The 26847-nt window shown below is 39.2% G+C and overlaps 1 protein-coding gene across 4 annotated transcripts in view; it reads right to left on the reverse strand.

Moving 5' to 3' along the window:
* Window positions 1-1759: 1759 nt before the first annotated feature.
* antxr1c (ANTXR cell adhesion molecule 1c) overlaps window positions 1760-26847 on the reverse strand; it is a 99432-nt gene continuing 74344 nt past the window's right edge. For all 4 annotated transcript variants that reach the window (XM_057825887.1, XM_057825889.1, XM_057825886.1 and 1 more), the window contains exons 13-18: window positions 26162-26257; window positions 26007-26045; window positions 21780-21878; window positions 21546-21710; window positions 16488-16568; window positions 1760-8875 (exon numbers count right to left, since the gene is read on the reverse strand). In XM_057825887.1, the coding sequence (XP_057681870.1) occupies window positions 8624-8875; window positions 16488-16568; window positions 21546-21710; window positions 21780-21878; window positions 26007-26045; window positions 26162-26257 (732 nt within the window). In that variant the 3' untranslated portion in view covers window positions 1760-8623. The remainder of the gene's footprint in view (window positions 8876-16487; window positions 16569-21545; window positions 21711-21779; window positions 21879-26006; window positions 26046-26161; window positions 26258-26847) is intronic.

The raw sequence follows: 26847 nt of genomic DNA on the forward strand, positions 1-26847 counted from the left end.
TGAAAGACTCAGCCACGTCTCATCTTCTGATGATCTTGCTGATGGAAGGAGATTTTCACTCAAAATCTCTCGATACATGGCCCCATTCATTCTTTCCTTTACACAGATCAGTCGTCCTGGTCCCTTTGCAGAAAAACAGCCCCAAAGCATGATGTTTCCACCCACATGCTTCACAGTGGGTATGGTGCATTTCAGTATTCTTTTTCCTCCACACAAGAGAACCTGTGTTTCTACCAAAAAGTTCTATTTTGGTTTCATCTGACCATAACACATTCTCCCATTCCTCTTCTGGATCATCCAAATGCTCTCTAGCGAACCGCAGACGGGCTTGGACGTGTACTTTCTTCAGCAGGGGGACACGTCTGGCAGTGCAGGATTTGAGTCCCTGACGGCGCATTGTGTGACTGATAGTAGCGTTTCTTACTGTTGTCCCTGCTCTCTGTAGGTCATTCACTAGGTCACCCCGTGTGGTTCTGGGATTTTTGGTCCCCGTTCTTGTTATCATTTTGATGCCACGGGTGAGGAGGGATTTGAAAGTCCGTGTTGCCCAACGACAGCCCCAAAATATCACTGCTCTAGAGGAGATCTGCATGGAGGAATGGGCCAAAATACAAGCAACAGTGTGTGAAAAGTTTGTGAAGAGTTACAGAAAACGTTTGGCCTCCGTTATTGCCAACAAAGGGTACATAACAAAGTATTGAGATGAACTTTTGGTATAGACCAAATACTTATTTGCCACCATGATTTGCAAATAAATTATTTAAAAATCAAACAACGTGATTTTCAGTTTTTTTCCCCCACATTCTGTCTCTCATGCTTAAGGTTTACCCATGTTGACAATCTAATATTTTCAAATGGGAGAACTTGCACAATTAGTGGTTGACTAAATACTTATTTGCTCCACTGTATATATAAATCAAATCATTATCATTTACACAAAACTCCAAAAATGGGCCGGACAAAAGTATTGGCACCATCAGCCTAATACTTTTTAGCACAACCTTTAGACAAAATAACTGCGAACAACCGCTTCCGGTATCCATCAATGAGATACAATGCTCTGCTGGAATTTTAGACCATTCTTCTTTGGCCAACTGCTCCAGGTCTCTGAGATTTGAAGGGTGCCATTTACAGATCTCTCCACAGGTTTTCTATGGGATTCAGGTCTGGATTCATTGCTAACCACTTTAGAACTTACACCATTACTTTGCCAAGTAACTAATTACACGTACATTCAGGTAAGAGTTACTAACTCAATTACTTTTTGGGAGAAATAATTTGGAACTGTAGTTAATTATTGTTTTTTTAAGTAAGATTAACAACACTGGTCATAAAGATGAAGTCTGCAGAATGAAAAGTGACAAAAGTGGAGATTTTATTCTGCCAATTTTTGCCAAACACAATTTGCCCGCAACTATTGCTGATCCCTTCTCAGAATTAGCAAAATAAATGTTCCCTGACTCAAATATTGCATCGATAAGTTAATTTTATCAATTGACCTTTTTAATTTATAATTGGACACACTAACAAACTACCTTCAAGTCAAACTGAATTGCGAACTGAAGTGCCATGAAATGCAGCCATCAAAAGACATGATAGAAATTGCCAAAAGTGCTACATACAATAAAAAAAAAAAAAAATCACTGTTAAATTTTAGTAATCATGAATTACATTGCTTTTATCAACTGTAACACAAGAAGCCTGACAGAAGCTTGGAAGTCAACCTTTAATGATACACTTCAAAGATTAAACCACAAAAAATAACTGTCATATTTGCTTCAATACAACAATTTTCATACTGCACATGTAAGAACACTGATTAGCATAACACGTCTCTTTGGAATGTCATGTATGTACCAACATAAAAGCCACTGTAATTGCTCCCTTGTATAGAATTCCTGCATTAGGGAACACATTAAGGCACTTAGAGAGCTTGAATCCCATTAATTATAATGGGAAATGGCTACAAATGCAAAAAGAATGATTGTTATTTTATTTAAAATCACCTTAAACATACTTATTAACGTATAAAACAGCCCTGAAATAGTATGTAGAGATAAAAAACAAAAAACAAGTGACATTGGCAACTCGCTCTCATTTTTTTGTTTTTTTGGTTAGTATGATCGTTGACAATTTTTTAATGAAACTGAGGATAAAACTACTTTAACAAGGCATTTTAATCAAAATGTTTCAATTTTGTTGTGGTAAAATAACAAGACAAATGACATTTTTTCATAAGCAAAGTAAATTAAAGCAACAATTGATGTTTTGTTACACCACCGATACATGGTAAAGAGACAAAGCAAGTAAGAAGAAAAAAAAATCCATAAGGCACTGAATATTAAAATGAATACCACCATTTTTCAACTCTTTCATTTATACCTTGCAGCCAAAATATTTCCAAAATTCACATACTGGACACTTCTTGAGGTCCAAACATAATTCGATCGAATGCATTAATTGACCTAATGTTGTGACCTGTGAGTACATGCGGTATATTAAATATTATTCAGATCTATTTAAGCATGCAGAGGTGATGATTTGAAAAAAAGCTGGTAGGTTAGGTCTCGCCTGACTAGCAAGCTGGTTGTCGACTGCGAACAGTGTTCATGTCGGTGTTTGGACACCTTGTCGATTATTCAAGTACTCTCCTCTATTTCTCTCGGGAAATAAATTAGATGCTCTGTGAACTGCCCTGCAGTTTCAATGTGACCTTTGATGATTCAAAATAAAACTGTAGACATACTGTAACATAATATAAAAGCAGAAAATCAGGATTGAGTCAGAAAAAAACACGAGGAGAGTCATTAACCTGATTTATGGCAGCTTAAATTGATGTGTTTTAAATTCTATATATGCTAACGAAAACAGCATACCGTGTTCCAGCAGTCTATGTCTGCAAATATAAAACAACTAAAAAAAAAATATAGACCAAAAATTACATAGTGCTGTGTTGTATATCAAACCACATGGTAAAAAGACAAAATCCAAGGCCTCAAAGAGGAAAATAAAAAGCAACCAATAGCACATCATGAAAATATTAAGTACAGTGGTATGAAAAAGTATCTGAACTTTTTGGAATTTGTCAGATTTGTGCATAAAATCACCACCAAATGTGATCTGATCTTTGTCAAAATCACACAGATGAAAAAACAATGTCTGCTTTAACTTAAACCACCCAAACATTTATAGGTTTTCATATTTTAATCATGAGGATAGCATGCAAACAATGAAAGGGGAAAAATAAGTAAGTGAACCCTGTGCCTAAGGAGACTTAAAGATCAATTGAAACCAATTTTTACCAATCAATTTTCCCAATCACTGATGAGTGGTTTAAAGCTGCCCTGCCCACTATAAAACGCACACCCGGTCAGATTTGTCTTGATGAGAAGCATTGTCTGATGTGCATCATGGCTCGGTCAAAAGAGCTGACTGAAGACCTACGATCAAGGATTGTTGATTTGTATAAAGCTGTGAAAGGATACAAAACCATCTCTAAAAGTCTGGATGTTCATCAATTGACAGTCAGAGAAGTTGTTTATAATTGGAGAGAGTTTGGCACTGTTGCTTCTCTAACAAGTAGTGGCCGTCCACCAAAGTTGACGCCAAGAATTCAGCGCAAAATACTCAGAGGGATAAAAAAGAACCATAGAGCGTCTGCTAAAGACTTACAGAAATCACTCGCGGAGTCCAATATCTCTGTGCACACATCAACTATACGTAAAACTACGGCCAAGAATGGTGTTCATGGGAGGACTCCACGGAGGAAGCCACTGCTGTCTTAAAAAACATTATTGCTCATTTAATGTTCACAAAAAGGCACTTGGACACTCCACAGAAGTTTTGGCAAAATATTTTGTAGACTGATGAAACCAAAGATGAATTGTTTGGGAGTAACACACAACGTCACATGTGGAGGAAAAATGGAACAGCTCACCAACATCAACAACTCATCCCCACCATGAAGCATGGTGGAGGGAGCATCATGATTTGGGGCTGTTTTGCTGCCTCAGGGCCAAGACAACTTGCAATCAATAATGGAAGAAAGAATTTCTGTAAATGCTCAACCCTCTGACAGTTGAAGCTAAAAAGAGGATCGATGATGCAACAAGGCAGTGATCCAAAACACAGAAGTAACTCAACTTCAGAATGGTTTCAAAATAACAAAATACACGTTCTGGAGTGGCCAAGTCCTGACTTGAACCCCATTGAGATGCTGTGGCATGACCTAAAGACAGCGATTCATGCCAGACATCCCAGTAATGTTACTGAACTACAGCAGTTTTGGAGAGAAGAATGGGCCAAGATTAGTCCTAAACGATGTGGCAGACTGATCTGCAGCTACGCCTTGTTGCCAGGTGGGTTCACGCTCGATACGCCGCCTCAACGTGCCCTGTTTTGGCCATTAAATCCAAACTTAACTGGCAGGTGAAGACTTAAATTCACGAGCGCTTTACTCGGTTAAATTGTATTGAATGCATCATTCTCTGTCTCAAAATCATATTACCCAATTTTTTTTTTTAATTGACTGCGTAGTTTTTGAGTTACTGCCATAGTAACACCTTAGCAACGAGAGTAGCGCCTCGCTGCCGGCCGCTACCTGATAAAGTCAATTCCTAAAGACCTCGCCAGCAAGTTTTGTCATGTTATGTGTGGAGGAAAAATAGAACAGCTCACCAACATCAACACTTCATCCCCACCGTGAAGCATGGTGGAGGGAGCATCATGATTTGGGGCTGTTTTGCTGCCTCAGGGCCAAGACAACTTGCAATCAATAATGGAAGAAGGAATTTCTGTAAATGCTCAACCCTCTGACAGTTGAAGCTAAAAAGAGGATCGATGATGCAACAAGGCAGTGATCCAAAACACAGAAGTAACTCAACTTCAGAATGGTTTCAAAATAACAAAATACACGTTCTGTAGTGGCCAAGTCCTGACTTGAACCCCATTGAGATGCTGTGGCATGACCTAAAGACAGCGATTCATGCCAGCCATCCCAGTAATGTTACTGAACTACAGCAGTTTTGGAGAGAAGAATGGGCCAAGATTAGTCCTAAACGATGTGGCAGACTGATCTGCAGCTTCGCCTTGTTGCCAGGTGGGTTCACGCTCGATACGCCGCCTCAACGTGCCCTGTTTTGGCCATTAAATCCAAACTTAACTGGCAGGTGAAGACTTAAATTCACGAGCGCTTTACTCGGTTAAATTGTATTGAATGCATCATTCTCTGTCTCAAAATCATATTACCCAATTTTTTTTTTTAATTGACTGCGTAGTTTTTGAGTTACTGCCATAGTAACACCTTAGCAACGAGAGTAGCGCCTCGCTGCCGGCCGCTACCTGATAAAGTCAATTCCTAAAGACCTCGCCAGCAAGTTTTGTCATGTTATGTGTGGAGGAAAAATAGAACAGCTCACCAACATCAACACTTCATCCCCACCGTGAAGCATGGTGGAGGGAGCATCATTATTTGGGGCTGTTTTGCTACCTCAGGGCCTGGACAACTTGCAACAATTCAAAAATGAATTCAAAGGTTTATCAGGATGTTTTCAGGAAAACCTGAGGCCATCTCTCTGACAGTTGAAACTAAAAAATGCTGCAACAAGACAAAGATCCAAAACACAGAAGTAAATCAACTTCAGAATGGTTTCAGAAGAACAAAATACACGTTCTGGAGTGAGCAAGTCAAAGTCCAGACTTGAACCCCATTGAGATGCTGTGGCATGACCTAAAAACGGAGATTCATGCCAGACATCCCAGGAATCTGACTGAACTACAGCAGTTTTGTAGAGAAGAATGGGCCAACATTAGTTCTCATCGATGTGCCAGACTGATCTGCAGCTACAGGTCAGTTATTGCTGCCAGAGGAGGGGGGCACAAAATATTAAATGCGATGGTTAACTTACTTATTTTTCCCCTTTCTGTCATTGTTTGCATACTATCCTCAATAAAATATGAATACCTATAAATGTTTGGGTGATTTTAGTTAAAGCAGACACTGTTTTTTCATCTGTGTGATTTTGACAAAGATTAGATCACATTTGATGGTGATTTTATGCAGAGATGTGACAAATTCCAAAAGGTTCAAATACTTTTTCATACCACTGTAAACCCCAAAAAACTGTACACTTCCCTGTCATCACATATTATAAAATGTATTCCGTTTTAAAAAATGGCTTTTCCTGAATTAATTGCTGGCGATTTGATGCCCAAATCATTTGTAACAGGTTGACAAAAATAGCACCGCAACTTTAGCTAATCTTTAGAACACAACCCAAATATTTCCCGGATTCTAAACCCCATTCACTTTTTTTTCTCGATGGCAAAGGCATAAATCAGTAGTTGATTAAACAAAAGACATCATCCAATAGATCATCTTCATTGCTTGTGTTAACTTTAGTCCCTATATGTTTTGCTGTCCTGCAACAATCATCCCGTCAAAGGGTTACCTGCATCACCCCGTGTTACTTTGTATGAGCTAGAACATCAGGTTTAACTGCCTGAAAAATGAAATCACATGCAAAATACTCTGTGAAATATGGGAGGAATGTGTTTTTAGAAAAAATTCATTTCTAACTTCCAATTAGAGGTGGAATTCCGATCATCATTTTTTAAGTACAGTGGTACCTCAAGATACGAAATGAATTTGTTCCGCAGTGGCTTTCGTCTCATGATTTTTTTCGTTTAATAAATTGCACGATTCGCGCTTCAGACATACACTGAACTCCGGATTCATGTATTCATGTATTCATATTTCGTGTCCTGAACCTTTTGTATCTCAAGGTACCATTATATAGAGTCATATTATATACCGTATTTTTCGGACCATATGTTGCAGTTTTTATTCATAGTTTGGTTTCACGTCACATGCTATTTTCACACTAAACCACAAGAGGGCACTTATGGCCGGTGTTTCATTGCCGGGAACTTATAGAACCAAATAAAAACAACTGAGAAGGGCTGAACATAGACTTCATAATTGTATTGACGACACTGCAGCGACACATGCAACGATTCAACGCCGGATTTAGGATAAAAGTACGAAAGCTGTACCGCATACAAACAGGAAGGATTGTCACAGGAGTGATTTGTTCGAGGATTCAAGGTAGTTATTATGTTTTTCGTACCATGCATGCATTTTGAAAAGTTTGTGAAAAAAATCAATGGGAGAAATTAGCCGCTACGGCATTGGCATCATAGTTCGCAATATTTATTTAAAATAAATGCTTTCTGCACGTTTTTTTGCTTTTAACTAAGAATCGAGACTATTTTACGTCCATATCTACAAAGAATTCGGGGATTTAAGCATTTATTCACAAGAATTTTCACCTGAAAAGCTGTGTTTACATCAGGCGGCCGCCTGCTACATTTACGAAAAGACTAGCATTGTACTTCGACATATTTATGTAAAATAAATGCTTACTGCACGTTTTTTTTTTTTTTTGTGCTTTTAACCATGAATCGAGACTTAAGTCCATATTTATAAAGAATTTGGGGATTTAAGCATTAAATCACAAGAATTTTCACCAGAAAAGCTATGTTTACATCAGGCGGCCGCTTGCTACGTTCACTAACAGAGTAGCATTCTACTTCGACATAATTACGTAAAATAAATGCTAACTGCATGTTTTTTTGCTTTTAACCAAGAATCGAGACTGTTTTACATCCATATCTATAAGAATTCAGGAATTAAAGCATTAATTCACAAGAATTTTCAACTAAAAAAGCTGTTTGTCTGTGATTCCACTAGGTCAGCTTTGACGGCCTCGCCAACAATGCAGGCCCCCTATTTATCGGCCCCGCGCCCAGAGTCCCGTCAATACATTATGAAGTCTATGGGCTAGACAAAATGACACCGAAATGAAAGTCATATTCTGCATATTACAAACTGGAAGTAGTCAAATATGCAGCCAAAACTGGGCTCGTTCTCAGTTCGTTGTTTATGCATCATGTACCGTACACCTATTCAGCCTGTACTTCTCTTTTTATTACTCTCAAGATGACATCTATTTTTATTACTTTCAAGATGACATATCTGTCCTTGGTGTTGGATTTTATCGAATGCATTTCCCCCCCAAATAAATGGTGTTGGATTTTATCGAATGCATTTCCCCCCCAAATAAGACTTATAAATGTTTTTCTCCTCTTCAATGCGTATTTCTTGGCCGGTGCGACTTATACTCAGGTACGACTTATAGTCCGAAAAATACAGTAGGCTAATGAATGGGCTTTCGCTCTCCATTTTCCAAGGCAAGGCCTCAAGATGATCATCAAACTTTGACATGGTGCTCTGATGTTCACGGCTAATGGCTTCTATGGAGAAGGGGGCTTTTTATAAACTGAAAAGTCCCCATTCATTGTTGAATGATTAGCACGCTTCTGTTGAAATAGAAATTGCAGGCAAAATGTCTTCAAGGTCTCAATCTTGGCAGTTTTACTTGACAGTCTTTCCATACAAAATGAACCAATAGTTGATCACGCTGATGTTGTTTAGCGAGTAGCAGAAGATTCTAAGTTGGAGAGCTGACTTCAGACTGAAGGAGCTGGTCAACAGAGTGGTCAGTCATGGAAGTCCAAGTGGTGCAGGACTAAGGGAAGTTGTGGGGGATGTTGCATGTGTCATTCATGGTCGCAGGCTAGGTGGAGGGCGCGACGGTGGTGGGCAAGGCAGCCCTGGGGGCAAGCGGGACGGCGGGGGTCCTGGTGGCAGATGGACCACGGGCGGTGCTCTGGCCGGAGGACTGGAAGTCACGGGGGATTCTGGGACATGGCGGTAGTCGGGCGGTGGCGCCGAGGGCGTGTGGATTGGGGTGCGTGGTGCCGACCTTGTTGGTTGGGAACCCTCTTTCACTCTTGTGAAGTTGATGCATCGACCCTGAAATTGAACAAAGACATATTATTTAAGAGAACACCAGTGTTGTTTTTGACAGCCCTTTTAATTTTCGTTTTAGTCTTAGTCATTTGGACAAAAATACTTATTAGTCTTTGCCGTATTTCAGTCATTTCAAAATGTATACGTCTTTGTCTAGTTTTAGTTCAAGTACTCAAAACGTTTTTGTCGGTAAAATTCAAAAGTTTTAGTCCAAAAATAAATTAATAAAGGTGTCCAACAATTTTGAATGATATTGACAGATGAGCACATATTGTAGCGTCTACAAGGACAATGCCACTGGTCATAATACACACTCAGCAGCAAAACAGTACATCATTTTCAGTTATTTATACCCACCTGGACGCCACGTACTGTGTGTAACAAAAAGTTGTCCGAGACTTTAAGAGTACCCTCGCCGTTAGCACTATCCGAATGCTATGCTAATGCTACAAGTTACATTTATTGTGTGATGATCACTCAGCACAGACATTTAAAGGCTAAAGCAACATTGCAAGATAAGAAAACAAATGTGTTTTTTTCATAGCTAATCATTACCCGCACTTTAGTAATCTGTACCCACAATTTACAAATACAACCCCTAGCAAAAAGTATGGAATCACCAGTCTCGGACGCGCACTCACTCAGACATTTTATCATGTAGAACAAACTCAGATTAAAAGCTTGGAAAAATAATGAATTAGTTCAAAAGTGCAACTCTTTAGCATTCAAAAACACTAAAAGAAATTCATAAAAAAACAAGAATCAAAGAATGTCAAGAAGAGTCAAGAATTTGCATTGGACAATGTGATGGTTCTGGAACTTTTGTTCCGTGCTGTTCCAGTGAGATTTACAAAGATAACTGCCTGAAGGAAACTTTAAAATTCCCTCAGTCCTTGATGATATGGGGCTGCATGTCAGGCAATGGCACTGGGGAGATGGCTGTGGTTAAATCTTCAATAAATGCACAAGTTTACATTGAAATTTTAGACAGCTTTCTTATCCCTTCAATTGAAAATATGTTTGCCATTTTCCAAGATGACAATGCATCATTCCACAGAGTTAAAACTGTTAAAGCATTTTCTTGGAGGAAGACTCATCCAGTCAGTGTCATGGACTGCAAATAGCCCAGCTCTCAACCCTATTAAAAACCTGTGGTGGAAATTGAAAAAAAATGGTCCACAGCAAGGCTCCGACCTGCAAGGATGATCTGGCAACTGCAATCAAAGCGAGTTGGCACCAAATTGATGAAGAATATTGTTTGCCACTCATCAAGTCAACGCCTCAGAGACTGCAAGCTGTCATAAAAGCCAGAGGGGGTGCAACTAAATACTAGAGATTAGTTTTGATTGTTATTTCTTTGTTTGTTTCTCATGATTCCATATATTTTTTCTCAGAATGGAGTGATTCTATTTTTATTTCCCTGCACCTGCTCTATAAAAGTATCATTTACTGACCACCACAATGTTTTTTATTCATTTCTTTGAGTGTTTCGGCCAACTGTGTGTATTGTTTCGTAATCTGTAATCCCAGTTGGTAATCTATGGGTACTAAACTGTCGGTACAGATTAGCTCAGATTTTTTTCCCTTTTTTTTTTTTTTTTTTTTTCTACCAGGGCACCTGAGGGGCTCTGCAATACGGAGCCATAGGAAGGGGATTCAGTTTAAAGCAAAAACACATTTGTTGGTATTGTTTTTATTATATGAAAGGAATGTTGGAATAACAGAGTTACCTTGATGCAATATTGAAACATCACATCAAGGTCTGTAATATTATGACATATCAGTCGGTGTGGTTTATTACGAAAAAAAAAACTGTTGTATTTTTAAGGAATCCGTGATGCAAATGTTTGCATTATAAAAGTCAAATAAACGGCATGCGGCATAACTGGTTTAAATAAAAGTTTTAAACGAGTTGTTAAAATGTTTTCATTTGAATTGTTCATGTTTTCAACTTGTTTGATACTGGAAGATTTATTTTTCAATTTTTTTATTCAGTGTTTCGGGATCTGGTACATACTTATTTTTTTTTTTGTCTTTGTTTGGCCTTTGTTTATCACGTATCTATTTCTTCTTAATAATTGTTTACATTTGTGTTTTGCATTTTCTCTTTTCTTGTCATTACTTGTCTTGTCTAAAATTTCCAGCTTTGTATTTGTTTTTCAGTCAGCTGTCTGGTCCCGTCAGTGACTGTATACAGTCATTTTTTGATTACTCTTGCTTTTTTCTTCTCCTTCAACGCTGGCGGCACGTTTTGTTGAAAAATTTCATAAATTATAATGGGAACTGTGGAAGAACGCGTATGTAAGACACTGCATCTGGAGTTGGTGTTTTTTCCATTTTTATTATGACTGCTTGATTTAACTTGACCCCCCCTCACCGTCTGGAAGTCTTAGCATCGTCATAAGATGATTTAGACCATGTGTGGTGTCTGCGTGTGTGAATGAGATAGAGAGACGTTGGTCATGCTGTACTAATGGCAGTTGTGTGCCATTGGCATTATTGCATTTTTTTTAAAGAGAGCTAAAAAGCCACTGTGTTAAGTGAATAAAATGTGAACTGAAGCTCAAAACAAAGAATGTTTTGGCTGTGTGTGTATGTAGTTTATTATGTGTTTGTAGCGCAACCTAATGCACGCTCTGACGTCAACCTAAATAGTGCGGTTAAGAGCAAGGGTTACTGAGTTTATTGCAGGGAAGAGCGGAAAGGAGCGTGTGTGTTTGTGTGATCCATCGGACTTGTGCGTCTGTCAGAGGTGGGTTGAGTAGCCATAAATTTTACTGAAGTTAGGTTACTTCAAAATAATATCACTCAAGTAAAGGTAAAAGTAGTCATCCCGAAAATTTACCGAAGTATAAGTAAAAAAGTATCTGGTGTAAAGAATACCCAAGTAATGACTGTTTACAATGTGTTGGAATTGTTGTGCATCAGTGTTGTTTTTGGCAGCTATTTTAATTTTCATCTTTGTTTTTATTAGTTTTAGTCATATTTTAGTCCTTTCAAAATGTGTGTTCGTCTAGTTTTTGTTGACAAAAACTCAGACCAATTTCGTCTAGTTTTAGTCAACGTTCACTCAATATTTTCATCTGTGTAATTTAAAAGCTTCACTCTAACAATAAGTAAGAAAAGGTTTCCAATTAACATTGACAGACGAGCATATATTGGAGCATCTAATCATCTATCATGTGATAATACAAACTCAGCAGGAAAACAGTAGGCTACATTATTTTCAATTAGTTATACCCGAATGGACGCCACGCACGAACTGTATGTATAAAAAGTTGTCCGAGAGTTTAGGAGGACGCTCGCCGTTAGCAATAGCCTAATGCTAACGTGAACGTGAATCCTATGCTAATGGTACGAGCAGGGGTCGCGTTAACAGAATATTTTCCGTCGTTGACCGGTTTTTTAAAGCAGTGATGGAAAAAACTGAAGTCCATCCGTCATTTTGACAGGCTGCAATTCACACCCCAGACTACAGGGTGGCGAGTGAGCATATTAATTAGCTATTGTCTCTCTTGATGCATGACGTCGTTGGCCTTACTCGGAAAAATGTCAAGGCAACTGAGTGTTTGCCTGGCACGGCCAGACTGTTCTCCCTGTATTTTTCAAACACTGAGAGAAAAGTCTGGGACACAGCCTCTCGAGTAGGTACAAAATCAATCGACAAATCAGATTTGTTGATTTGCGTGACGTGTTCTTCACGAGCAACGTCACTCTTGCGCGCTGAAAGTCGTCTCTACAACAACACGGGAGAGCCAAGAATATGTTCCAATCCGCGGTAAATTCAGTTTTAAATTAGCTAAAACACATCGACACGAGACATTGACAACAGTCTGTCTCGCGCTAGCCATGTTGAATAAACTCCGTTCTCCTCGTATGTTTACTTCCGCGCGCAAGTCCCTCGTCCTTCCCCCGTCGCTGATTGGTGCACTCCGCTGTCTGTTTGCCTCTTGTTAAGCTTGTTTGGACAGAATATTAATTAAAAATGAATGAAAACTAAATACTATTGAATATGTCATTATTATCATTTTAAAAATGTAAGTGACGGGTAAAAATAGATTATGACCGGATTTTTATGACACTGCCAGTCAAAATGACAGACAACGAAAAAGTCTAGTGCAACCTCTGGGTACGAGTTACATTTAGCACTCATCACAGACCTTACTAGGCTAAAACATCATTGCATATTCTCTGTTGCCGAGATAAGAAGACAAATCTTACCGTGTGTGTCTCAAAACAAGCAATTGGGAGACTGGAGAGGACACTAGACTATTGGGTGAGTTGGGGGTCGCAGCACATCACATGACTGACACAACCAGGCAGGCTAACGACACATAAAATGTCACACAATGTGAACATGCGACAAAAACTATGGCGCATTTTCGTCTAGTTCTCGTCTCGTCAGACGAAAACTGGCATTATTGTCGTTAAGTTTTAGTCTCCCAAGATACGTTTTTAGCTCGTTTTCGTCTGGTCATCGTAAACATTGTTCGTCAACGAAATATTTTCGTTATGGTCATCGGTGACGAAAACAACACTGTTGTGCATACAGTTAACGTTTATGCTTTCCTTATAGTTATTCACCTGTTAGGATAACTTCTGTTTAGTCAGCCTTTCCTTTGTCCAGGGCCATGTGGCCCCCATGCAGTCTATGTATTCTGTTCAATGTTCTATGTTGCTTTCCTGACCCCTCCAATCCTATTGTTTGCCCCTGAATAAAGAAGGCTGCTATCACAGCAGCTGGGGGAGCAGCTACAGACATAAAGGTCAAATTTTGGCAAGACAAAAGTTTTGTCGCCTACAGAAAGTGGTGTGAAAATTGAACAAAAAATGTACTTCAAATACAAAAATATGTTACATAACATAAGCGAATTAAGTAGTGGTGCTGTGAGATACAAATTTAAAATTTTGTATGACTTCCATGGGCTTCGGCAAGGATTCATACAATTTATTGATGAAGTCATCAGGAACATCAAAGAAAGCAGTCTTGCATGCCTCCCAGAGTTCATCAACATTCTTGGGTTTCGTCTTCCATGCTTCCTCTTTCATCCTACCCCAGACATGCTCATTGATGTTCATGTCTGATGAATGGGCTGGTCAGTCTTGGAGGATCTTGATCTTCGTTGCCTTGAGGAACTTTGAGGTATAGATTGAAGTATGTGATGGAGCACCATTCTGCAGCAGAATTTGTCCCTTTTTATAGTTTGGAATGTAAGAGGCAGTCTAATAGTCTATTTAAGTTGCTTGGGAACTGCTCCGTAGCCCTTTACAGCCTTGAGAAGGTGTACAATTTTCTCTCTGGTGTCTCTGGACAGCTCTTTGGTATTGACCATGTTACAAGTTTGAGTCTTACTGATTGTATGGGGTGGACAGGTGTCTTTATGCAGCTATCGACCTCAAACAAGTGCATCCGATTCAGGATGATAAATGGAGTGGAGATGGACTTTTAATAGGTGGACTAACAGGTGTTTCAGGGTCAGAATTCTAGCTGATAGACAGGTGTTCAAATGCAGTACTTATTTGTAGCCTTATCACACAAATAATGTGTAAAAAAATCATGCATTGTGATTTTTGTGGATTTTTCTTTTTAGATTATCTGTCTCACAGTGGACATACACCTACGATGAAATTTTCAGACTCCTCCGTGATTTCTAAGTAGGAGAACTTGCAAAATAGCAGGGTGTTCAAATACTTATTTTCTTCACTGTATTTTTGACCACACGCATTAATGTGTGAAACTCTCTCTCAAAAAAACATATTTTATTTAATGTTAGTAATCTGTTCTGTCTGCCACCTGAAAGAGGACTGATTACTCATCCAGTCTTCCTTCCTCTCCCTGTCTGGTTTTCTCCTTGAACTTGCCAATGTCTTCCTTGACTGGGCTGCTTCATTTTAACAATTGCATCACATTTCATGTCAAAATAGGCTTCAGAGTCTGTGTGAGTGCTAATCTAAGATCTTACTGAATTAAGAAAGAGCTTAAAAGTAGGGCTGTCAAAATTATCGCGTTAACGGGCGGTAATTAATTTTTTACATTAATCACGTTAAATTATTTGATGCAATTAACGCACATGCCCCGCTCAAACTGATTATAATGTCAGCACAGGGTCATGTGCACTTGTTACGTGTGTTTTTTGGAGTTTTGAATTGTGTAATTATTGACATCAACAATGGCGACCTACAAGTTTATTTTTGACTGAAAATTTCACAAATTTTATTACAACGAAAACATTAAAAGGGGTTTTAATATAGATTTTCTATAACTTGTACTAACATTTATCTTATAAGAACTACAAGTCTTTCTATCTATGGATCGCTTTAACAGAATGTTAATATTAATGCCATCTTGTTGATTGTTATAATAAACAAATGCAGTACTTATGTACAGTATGTTGAATGTATATATCCGTCTTGTGTCTTATCTTTCCATTCCAACAATAATTTACAGAAAAATATGGCATATTTTATAGATGGTTTGAATTGCGACTAATTACGATTTATTAATTTTTAAGCTGTGATTAACTCGATTTAAAACTTTAATCGTTTGACAGCCCTACTTAAAAGTGATATGTGTAAGTCTTTATTTAATGCAGTTAAATAAACATTGAACATGTTTCATGTAAAACTATTACCTACTTTAAAATGTCTTTTTTTTATTCAAACATAACTCACCTTTATCCCTTCCTTTCATCCCCTTAGATTTTCATTTCTTTTTCAGCCACTCTGCTATAATGTTAATGTGTCCCTCCCAGCTATCAGACTGTGATCCAAGCATCAGTTAAAATCCTGCCCCTCTTAGCAGAAAATGTTCCAATAATTCTTTTAACAGGCTTTTAAGAGTGTTTTCTTGGCATGGCAGGCATGCGCAGCTCTTTTTGCCCTGAGAGACTAAAAGTCGCCATTAGTTTGCAACCTGGCAGGCACGAGAAAGATTTGATTTCCGTCATTGTCGCGTCTGTAGTTGGCGATTCGCATTGGCCGGGCATGACGCAATATAACTCTTCAAGAAGCAATCATGCCATTTTTCCACAAAAGTCACATGCGGTTTGCAATGAGGCCTCAGAAATATCTGCAGGGCAGCTCATTTCCAGGCACTGGAATGCCTTATTTCACTCAGAGTGGAAACAAGCGTCTTTTAATGTAATCCTTCAATTTAAAGATGTGTTACCTGAACTTTATTTGGATAAAGGCTCTTGCCAAATAACATAGTCCAAAAGCTGGCATTCTTCATATAAATAGTAGTGCATAAGCGGGCATTAATGTTGCCAGGGAATGCTTGTTCCGAGTCAACAGCTGTTTCATCAATGCTGTACATTACATTCTTTTGACCTTCCTTCCACACAAAGTGCAATGCAAGTCACTTAACCCTGACTTAATGGAAAACTTCTTTGAGAGTTAACATTAAATCTTCAGTGTTGACATGTGGGCGCATTTTGGAAACAAAGCTCCAGATGCCATTTTTGCGTGCTGGCGCGTTAGTGACAGAACAGGCAATCTTTTTGTTGCTTTGCTTGGAATGAAAGTTTAGGGACAACACAGGGCCAGAGCCTTCAGTCACCTTTACAGCAAAAAAAAAAATGCAGACAGGAGCACTTTTACTCTATTCACTACTTACATTATCACCAGGCTGGGGTCTCATCAAGGAGACCTGATCATACCCGCGACGAAACAGTGCCCAGATAGCATCCAGTTTACCCTGAAGAAGACAGAGAAAAAAGGTTTATTGACTAGAAAAATCACATTTTTTAAATTCACTATTGGAAAATTTAGCATCTTCTAGAACAGGCTTTGGCAACCTTTAACACTATAAGAGCTACCGTATTGGCCCGAATATAAGACGGTGTTTTTTGCTGAAAAAGTGGGGGTCGTCTTATATTCGCGGTCTAGACGTTATACCCATTCACGACGCTGGATGGCGCCAGATATCATTGAGGCGATGTTCTGTCATGATAGATCTCAGCTATTCTCAAATTTAACCAGTTTGCATTATTTTATTGCAATGTTTTTCCTTATTCAGATTTGTTTCAGTTAGACTTCACTTTGATGGTTATTGCAATTTTGTTGTTTTATCACAATAGATTGGTTTATTTACATTTAAAAAACCAGAAGCCATTCATTTACAATTGTGATTGCACTTTAGTTTACATATCTAAATGTTCAGATATTAAGATTTGAATGAGGCAAAATAACATGCTTTTTCTCTCAAATATATTGTTATAATCATTTGCTTCAGATGTACTGTAATTATTTTCTGTATAAGAATTAATTTGGTGTTCAAAAAGTCTTTTTTCAAACTTGAGTCTTGAAAATCAGGGCCGTCTTATATTCAGGCCAATACCGTATTTTGACTCGGTTTTTATGATTTTTTTTCTTTTTAACCTGTCTTGTTCAGCTGCTTTACACAGAAAATGGGAATCTGAGTGTCCTTATGGTCCAAACAATTTTAATGTATCACATCGGAGTATGATATACTCCCGTTGTGATTATTATCAAATGTGTGTGCACACGTTTGCTCCTTCATATAACGTTCACATACAATTGTTCATAATCCTCTCTTTGTGTAATATATTCAATCGCTTTACATGTGCATTTTTAAATTGGCACTTTTGAGCGAGCGCGTTACCAAGACTCTCAAGAACTGGCACACTTTTAAAATGGAATTTTACAGGAGAGCACGGATCCGGGAGAGCATTTCGACTTTTCGGCCAATCATACAGCGAGAATAATGAAACGTCATTGTCAAGCGCAGGCCCCAGTTTGTGCAACCCGAGCGGATTGTATACCTACCGGTACATGCAGAGGTGGGTAGAGTTGCCAAAATTGTACTCAAATCAGAGTAGTGTCACTTCAAAATAATATTACTCAAGTAAAAGTAAAAGTAGTCATCCAAAAACTGGACTCAAGTACAAGTAAAAAAGTATCCAGTGAAAAGAATACTCAAGTAATGAGTAAAATAGTGAGTAGCTGCTTATTTTTTTTGTTTTTTTAAACAATGGTATTTTTTTTCCTCTCAGCACAAAGTTATCTATATGAACTGATGTTATAATGATACTGTACAATAGTCCATTACAGAGATACAAAAAATAAATAAATAAATAAATCACTGAATTCTGAAATGAAAAAAAAAGACTGAAATGAAGCATTATTCGTACAACGAGCATGAGTGCCCTCTAGTGGAGAAAATAGTTTCTAGTTTAAATAGTGAATATTTCCTTCATAGTTACTGTTATATATATATATATATATATACAGTATATACTTCATAGTTATTATTAAAACGATTATATCTCCGGTTTTCCGCGGTCAATCAGTGCCAAATAAAAAGTGGGAGAGAGGTTTAAATACTATGCGCTTTCGATTTATGTTGAGGGCAGCGCTCTATGTCATATACTTCATTTTTTGTGGCACTTTAAATACGCCATGTGATTGAACAAGCTGGGGTGATCATAGAACGGCAAGGTTGCGTCAGATTGGTGTAATGGAGTCATGTGATAATTGTGATTATTGTTGCATTGGTGAAATTGGTAGAGCTACTCTTGGCATCACAGGCAAAAAAAATAAATCTAATACATAGAATAAAGAGGAAAAATGTAACGATTCTTGTGTAGCCCAAATTAGCCGCCGAGTAAGAGTAGCATTTTTTTTCTTCACAAATCTACTCAAGTAAAAAGTATGGCTTAATAAAACTATTATTAGAAGTACATTTTTCTTAAAAAGTTACTAAAGTAAATGTAACTGAGTACATGTAACGCGTTACTACCCACCTCTGAGTACATGTGCTGACAGTTCATTATGATTGATTTAATCTATGATGCATGGCATAGAGGTCAAAATTTAGAATTGCTTACTTTATGATGCATGGCATAGAGGTCAAAATTGAGAATTGCTTACTTTCCACCTCAGCACCATCATGTAGACAAATACACATGCCTAAAGGCTGAGTTATGCTTCTGCGGCAAGCCTACGCTGTCAAGGCAGACCTGATTTACGACCCTCCGCCGTAGCCTGTCGTGCCGCTCCACAGATTCTTGACTGGGCGTCACGTCACCATGCGTTGGCGTGGACAGTGATTGCGCTCAGACTGTTGTTTCCGGTTCAGCGCGAAATTCACCGCCATTTTCAAACATAGTTGTGCAACATCCAAAAAAGGACCAAATCGACGAAAGTATCATCGAAGAGGTCTGCAAGTACAACAACCTCTACAATGTCTCTTCAAGAGATTATAAAGTCAAATGTCAAGCAATTCGTGGAAGGAGATTGCTGAAAATACGGGGCTTGAGGTCAATGATTGCATTGAAAAATGAAAGAACCTCCAAAACAAGTATGTGTGTGTTCGGAAGCGAATGGTCACACGAAGCGGTAACCCATTCGGCCAAAAACTGCCAGCTTTTTATCACTATGTCGTATTTTTGGTTGGTGCACTTTATCATTTATTGTGTATATATGTTTACTGTGAGTCTGTGATTTATTTACATTTTACACTTCAAGTAGATGAAGAATAAAGCACAGGATTGGTGTTAAAAGAGTTGTTTTGATGTTTCATTTTCAACTACAGTCAGTTCACACACTTGATACATCGTCACTGATTGAGAGTGCCATGGTGGTCTTATTATAACGTGTTTACAATCAAGGCTTCCCACGCAGTTTGCGAAGTTCCATAGAAGCCAGAAATCTGCTATGGCTTCCCACAGGGTGGTTGAAGGACACAGCAAAGAAATTGGACAGACCACCTTCTGCGTCGCCCGTGCCTCAACATTTGTATTGTAATAGCCCGAGATGGGGGGAAGAAGGAGAGGAGTCCATGATGGCTTTCCCCACTTTATTATATATAAAATGAATAAAAAAATAATAGCGGGCTGCCGCAGCATGCGACTGTTAACTTTCGCTTTCTCCCATTCTTTCTACTCGCTTCCCAGTACGTCACCGCTCCCCAGTCTGATCACCTCTTAACACAAGAAGTCCCAGAGAATTCTTGTACTCCTAATAGTCCCAAGCAATTGCCGATTTAGCCTCTACCCCGCAAAAACCCAGAGGTGGCGAAAATGACCCACGTGCTTTTGAATTGGCAAGTCGTTGTCCGACAGACAAGAGCCATTCATATATGGGAATATTAGGAGTATTTGTCTTGGGGAAAAGCTGATTCGGCCTTTGCTGGGTTTTCTAGTGTTAAAGGAACCGCGGTTAGTTAAGGACAGTATGATCAACATTTGTTGTTCAGTGTTGATTAGCTGAAGATCCACATTCAAACGTTCCAACTCAGTTGGCATTGTTGTGTAACCGGGAGAAAACTAGAGGAAGTCGACAAGAGTGCCCCCAAACCGTACAAACACAACGCAACACCCCTCTAGTGGCTTGGCGGTGAATTACAGAGCAACATGTTCCCTTGCCGCAGAACTATTGAATGCTCATTGACGCCGTAGTCGCTATGTTGTCACCGCAACGCAGAAGCATAACTCAGGCTTAATAGTGGAATAATGACCACCATGAAACACAGTGTTAGAAGCAGGAATGTGCTCACACTTCAGAGTCGCTATTCGTTTCACCCATCACTCCAAAGAGCAGCGGTTTGCCGACCCCTGTTTTAGAGCATTCCACCCTGCATTTAGCTACACTTCTTTTTAACAATTTGTCTGCCCATGTGTGGTAAAGACATCTTCTGTTAATGTAAGTCACGTTATTCCAGAGCCGATTTTCGAATCCTAAACCTAAGAACTGTAAGGCAGACATTCTAACCAAGAGTCCAATGTGCTACTCTATTTGACTTGATGTTTATTTAGCCAAGTGGCTGGCGGCGTCCAGAAAGGAGGGCAAAAACCAAAGCTCTCCTCAGTAAACCAGACATAATAATCAGTATTCTACTAGTTACAGTTTTGTTTGCAATTCCACTTCATTCCTATACGCAAATAACAGACCTTTGACAACTAGGAACTTCCAATCTTGCATTTTAAAGATACATCTTGAAACTGAACCTAAATGTAAATGTTGAAGGAAATGATGTTTCCTTACATACGAGGAGACCAGTCAGCATGTGTAGTGACTGGCCTCCCCCCCCCTTCCTACCACTGACTGTGAGGAGTGTTACCTTTCACCATGAATCACTGCAAGACTCATGTAGTAATACACAGGCTGTACAGTTCCACTGGTGGCGTGTACAGATAACAGTAAGCACTGCTTTCCCTCTGAATGGCCAGTGTTGTTATGCAGAGCTCTTTTTCACACGCTAAAAACACACTGACGCCAAGTCTAATAATGGTACAGTGTTTGGAGTGAGTGTTTGTATATTTTTTCAGATATGTCGAAGGAGACCCACGTCTTCCCCCTGTTTTTAGGAAAACATCACAACTTTCATCGTGTGAGTGGAAGAAATTGCTGTCCATATGTAGTGACACTTCAGCCAGGCTTGGTTAGTTGAAGCTAACTGGCAAGAGCTCAAAAATGCACAGTGGACAAGATAGAACAAGAAGGATTTCTTATCTATGTTGTTTGTGGAAAGCAAACTCGTTTGTAGATACAGATAGAGAATGTTCATGCATTTAGACACAACAATTACAGATTATTTCTTATCTTGGACCTGTTTTCTGTGTCCTACCAATGGGATTATCCCTAGGCTATAATGCAGCATGTATGAGCTGCATGAATAGAGCACAGTTGTGGATATAAAGGTGGTCTTTACCCGGATGGGTGTGTACCACTTCCGGTTCTGAGGCGGCTTCTTGGGTGATTTCTTGGGTTTGGGCTCGAAGGGTTCGTATTCCTGTTCTGGCATCTTCACAACTGCATTCTTCGGTTTCTCCAGCTTCGCCCCCTCCTCAGTAGAGCCCTTTCCACCCCAACGCACCTGAAGACAGAAGTGTGAATTATTCCATTGATTCTTCAGATTTCAGATTTATTTGTCGCCTGTCATTACCTCCATCCTCTTGATCCCTCCGATTCCTCTCCCTCCATAATATGAAGCATCCACTGTGGGCCACTTCTTCTTTGGCAGACCATCTTCATCATCTGACTCCTATAATGGACATAAGTAAAACAGCCATTGTATCCAGTACAATATTGATGGCTGTGTTACAACTGATTGCTACTAATTATGCTCCGAACTTTATTCAGTTCACCTCAACCAGGGGTCGTCAACCCGCGGCTCTTTGAATCTTCTGATGTGGTTTTGTTTATATTAAGTAAATATATATTTGATAAAATTTCATTCAGACGCTGGCAAGCTTTAGCAATTAAGTGTAACTTTCCCCCCGTTCGCTGTTTTGTATGTTTGTTAACAGGACACTCACACAGGTCATGAATTCACCAACTATGTAAAGTCACAGTGGTCACCTGAAAGGTGTACCCACGTGTGTTTATGCCATCTATGTTTTGCGGGTACACCCACCTAGTATTAACCATGACTATAATAGATCACTCATGCAGGTCATGAATTCACAAACTATGTAGGGTTACGGTTGCCTCTCCGAAGTCTTTGAATGTAGGTCCAGCTGCGGCCCGCAGCACTCAAGCAGGGGGTGGGGTTGACGGATGAAGAATGCTTGAGCTGATGTGTCCTTGAAAGCAGGGGGCGCAGTTGGGGATGACGAAAGCTTGATATGATTGGTCGTTAAAAGCAGGGCGCGTGGTTGATGGATAACGAACGCTTGACCGGATTGGTCGTTGAAAGCAAGAGACAAGAGCTAGATATATTTCGAACTAGATACAGTGGGGCAAATAAGTATTTAGTCAACCACTAATTGTGCAAGTTCTCCCACTTGAAAATATTCGAGAGGCCTGTAATTGTCAACATGGGTAAACCTCAACCATGAGAGACAGAATGTGAAAAAAAAAAACCAGAAAGTCAAATTGTTTGATTTTTAAAGAATTTATTTGCAAATCATGGTGGAAAATAAGTATTTGGTCAATACCAAAAGTTCATCTCAATAATTTGTTATGCACCCTTTGTTGGCAATAACGGAGGCCAAACGTTTTCTGTACTTCTTCACAAGCTTTTCACACACTGTTGCTGGTATTTTGGCCCATTTCTCCATGCAGATCTCCTCTAGAGCAGTGATATTTTGGGGCTGTCGTTGGGCAACACGGCTTTTCAACTCCCTTCTCACCCCATGGCATCAAAATGATAACAAGAACGGGGAGCAAAAATCCCAGAACCACACGGGAGGACCTAGTGAATGACCTACAGAGACCTGGGACCACAGTAACAAAGGCTACTATCAGTAACACAATGCAGGGACTCAAATCCACAGGGACTCAAATCCTGCACTGCCAGACGTGTCCCCCTGCTGAAGAAAGTACACCTCCAGGCCCGTCTGCGGTTCGCTAGAGAGCATTTGGATGATCCAGAAGAGGACAGGGAGAATGTGTTACGGTCAGATGAAACCAAAATAGAACTTTTTGGTAGAAACACAGGTTCCCGTGTTTGGAGGAAAAAGAATACTGAATTCCACCATACCCACTGTGAAGTATGGGGGTGGAAGCATCATGCTTTGGGGCTGTTTTTCTGCAAAGGGACCAGGACGACTGATCTGTGTAAAGGAAAGAATGAATGGGGCCCATGTATTGAGAGATTTTGAGTGAAAATCTCCTTCCATCAGCAAGGGCATTGAAGATGAGACGTGGCTAGGTCTTTCAGCATGACAATGATCCCAAACACAGCCAGGGCAACAAAGAAGTGGGTTCATAAGAAGCATTTCAAGGTCCTGGAGTGGCCTAGCCAGTGTCCAGATCTCAACCCCATAGAAAATCTGTGGAGGGAGTTAAAGTCTGTGTTGCCCAACGACAGCCCCAAAACATCACTGCTCTAGAGGAGATCTGCATGGAGAAATGGGCCAAAATACCAGCAACAGTTTGTGAAAAGCTTGTGAAGAGTTACAGAAAATGTTTGGCCTCCGTTATTGCCAACAAAGGGTACATAACAAAGTATTGAGATGAACTTTTGGTATTGACCAAATACTTATTTTCCACCATGATTTGCAAATAAATTCTTTAAAAATCAAACAATGTGATTTTCTGTTTTTCTTTTTCCACATTCTGTCTCTCATGGTTGAGGTTTACCCATGTTGACAATTACAGGCCTCGCTAAAATTTTCAAGTGGGAGAACTTGCACAATTAATGGTTGACTAAATACTTATTTGCCCCACTGTAAATTAATTCTTTAAAGTCATATACAGTATTTATAAGTGTTTATAAGGAAGACAAGTTTAAGACTCAAAAACCTCTACTTACAGTAAGTTTAGATTGAATTGTGGGTAAACATACCCTTCCTCCAGCATCCAATTAATTTTAAAACCCGATATATTAATCCTTTGAGATCCTAATCAGAAAGTTACATTTTCGATAGGATTATATAAATCACAATATTCTAAGGTGAAGTTGAATTTAGGGCTAAAGAAATATATCATTTTGTATAAATAAGGAAGACTAAGTTTAGGGCTCAAAACCCTCTACTTAAATTTGGAGTGAAACATAGGTAATCAGATTCTTTATTTAAATATGTTACATGTACTGTATATGGGGAAGTCCCTTATAATAAACATTTAGTTTCACTCCTATATACAACTCCTGGCAAAAAGTATGGAATCACCAGTCTCGGACGAGCACCCACTCAGACATTTAATCATGTAGAACAAACGCAGATAAAAAGCTTGAGAAAATAATGAAGTAGTTCAAAAGTGCAACTCTTTAGCATTCAGAAACACTAAAAGAAATGAATAAAAAACATTATGGTGGTCAGTAAATGTCATTTTTGTAGAGTAAGTGCAGGGAAATGTAGATGAAATCACTCCATTCTGAGTAAAAAAATATGGAATCATGAGAAACAAACAAAGAAACAACAATCAAAACACATTTCTAGTATATAGTAGCACCACCTCTGGCTTTTATGACAGCTTGCAGTCTCTGAGGCATGGACTTGATGAATATTCTTCATCAATTTGGTGCCAACTCTCTTTGATTGCAGTTGCCAGATCATCCTTGCAGGTCGGAGCCTTGCTGTGGACCCCCCCCCAATTTCCACCCAGGTTTTCAATAGGATTGAGATCTGGGCTATTTGCAGGCCTAAACATTGACTGGAAGAGTCTTTCTCCAAGGAATGCTTTAACAGTTTTAGCTCTGTGGCATGATGCATTGTCATCTTGGAAAATGACAAAAATATTTTCAATTAAAGGTATAAGAAAGCTGTCTAAAATTTCAATGTAAACTTGTGCATTTATTGGAGATTTAACCACCGCAATCTCCCAGTGCCTTTGCCTGACATGCAGCCCCATTTCATCTGAGGGAATTTTGATGTTTTCTTCGGGCAGTCATCTTTGTAAATTTCCCTGGAATGGCACCAAACAAAAGTTCCAGCATCATCACCTTGTCCAATGCAGATTTTTGACTCTTGACACCTTGTCCAAATGCAGATTCTTGACTCTTGACTCTATGCACTTGCTCTATAGAAGAGACATTTACTGACCACCACAATGTTTTTTTTATTCATTTCTTTTAGTGTTTCGGAATGCTAAACAGTTGCACTTTTGAACTAATTCATTATTTTTTCAAGCTTTTTATCTGAGTTTGTTCTACATGGTAAAATGTCTGAGTGAGTGCTCGTCCGAGACTGGTGATTCAATACTTTTTGCTAGGAGTTGTAAATATAACAGTTAGCGTCGTTGAAAGCGGGGGCGTGGTTGGAGAATGACAAATACTTGATCTGATTGATCATTGAAATCAAGGGGTGGATGATGAATGCTTCATCTGATTGGTCGTTGAAAGCAGGGGGCATGTTTGGCGGATGACAAACACTTGATCTGATTGGTTGTTGAAGCAGGGGGCGCGGTTGGTAAGTACTGCACGCTGCAGCTGGACTCCTCTTTACGCCTGAGAATGTCACAAAAACTTGTGGGTACACCTTCCGAGTGGCAATCGTGCCTTTGCATAATTGGTGAATTGATGACCTGCGTGAGTGTAGGTAAGCAATAAAAAGTATGTAAGCAATGAACACTTTTGTGTTCAGTTTTATCAATAAACCTGGTTTATATACAAGTAAAGCAAAACCTAAGATGCCCCTTCTAGCATCAAGCATGCTAGATACTGAAAAGCGATGTAATTTTTCAATTGTACCCATGAGTTTCCACTATATGGTGTTTTTCAACTTACAGGCTCAGGAGGAGGTGGCGGAGGAGGTTCTTTGATAACCTAGAAAACAGCACAAATATGACCATGAAAATCAATATCATTTGATATGCTTTTCCCAACCGTAATAATCAGTTTCCTGTCATTTTTAGACAAACTTTTCCTTTTCAATGTCTTACCACAGTGCAGCAGAGAGGCCAGAACCACCACATGAGCAGCAGGGCCAGAAGGAGAAACAACACCAGCAAGGTGATGAGAAGAATGGTGCCATCGAACTATGTAAGACACACATATAGCACAGTATTTAAGAAATTCAAAGGCAGCTGTGTAGACCGAACTTCTCGTTAGCAGTGGGAGAGGGAAGAAGTTGAAGCCACAATCTTATCTAAGACATTACCCAGAGGAGCACTATAAAAGAATCCAAATCAGTTTGACTGCTTTCATCTTCTTGCATAAATAAAGCTGGTTCTTGTCTAGGAGGTTCATGGTGTGTGAGTAGGATTAGAACTAGTACAGTATGTTAATTTTCAGTCGGATATGTGCACTTAAACTCTTTTTAAAATTGGTCATCCATAGACTTCATGACTATTGACGTGTCACTTCGTCATTCTTCGTGTAACGCCTTATCAGAGAGGGCCGTGCTTCATTTAGTAATAGTCGAAGACGGCACACGCTCATGTTGGATTTAAGCTTGGATTTACTTACGATTGGATTTAACTACGAAAGCTGTACCACATACAAACAGGAAGGATTGTCTCAGGAGTGATTTGTTCGAGGATTCAAGGTAAATATTGTATTTTTCGTACTATACAAGTGTGATTGAAGCATTTATTCGCAGGAATTTTCTTCTTTGTTTACACATGGA

This window comes from Corythoichthys intestinalis, chromosome 21 (genome assembly GCF_030265065.1).
Source record: "Corythoichthys intestinalis isolate RoL2023-P3 chromosome 21, ASM3026506v1, whole genome shotgun sequence".
Taxonomy (NCBI): domain Eukaryota; kingdom Metazoa; phylum Chordata; class Actinopteri; order Syngnathiformes; family Syngnathidae; genus Corythoichthys; species Corythoichthys intestinalis.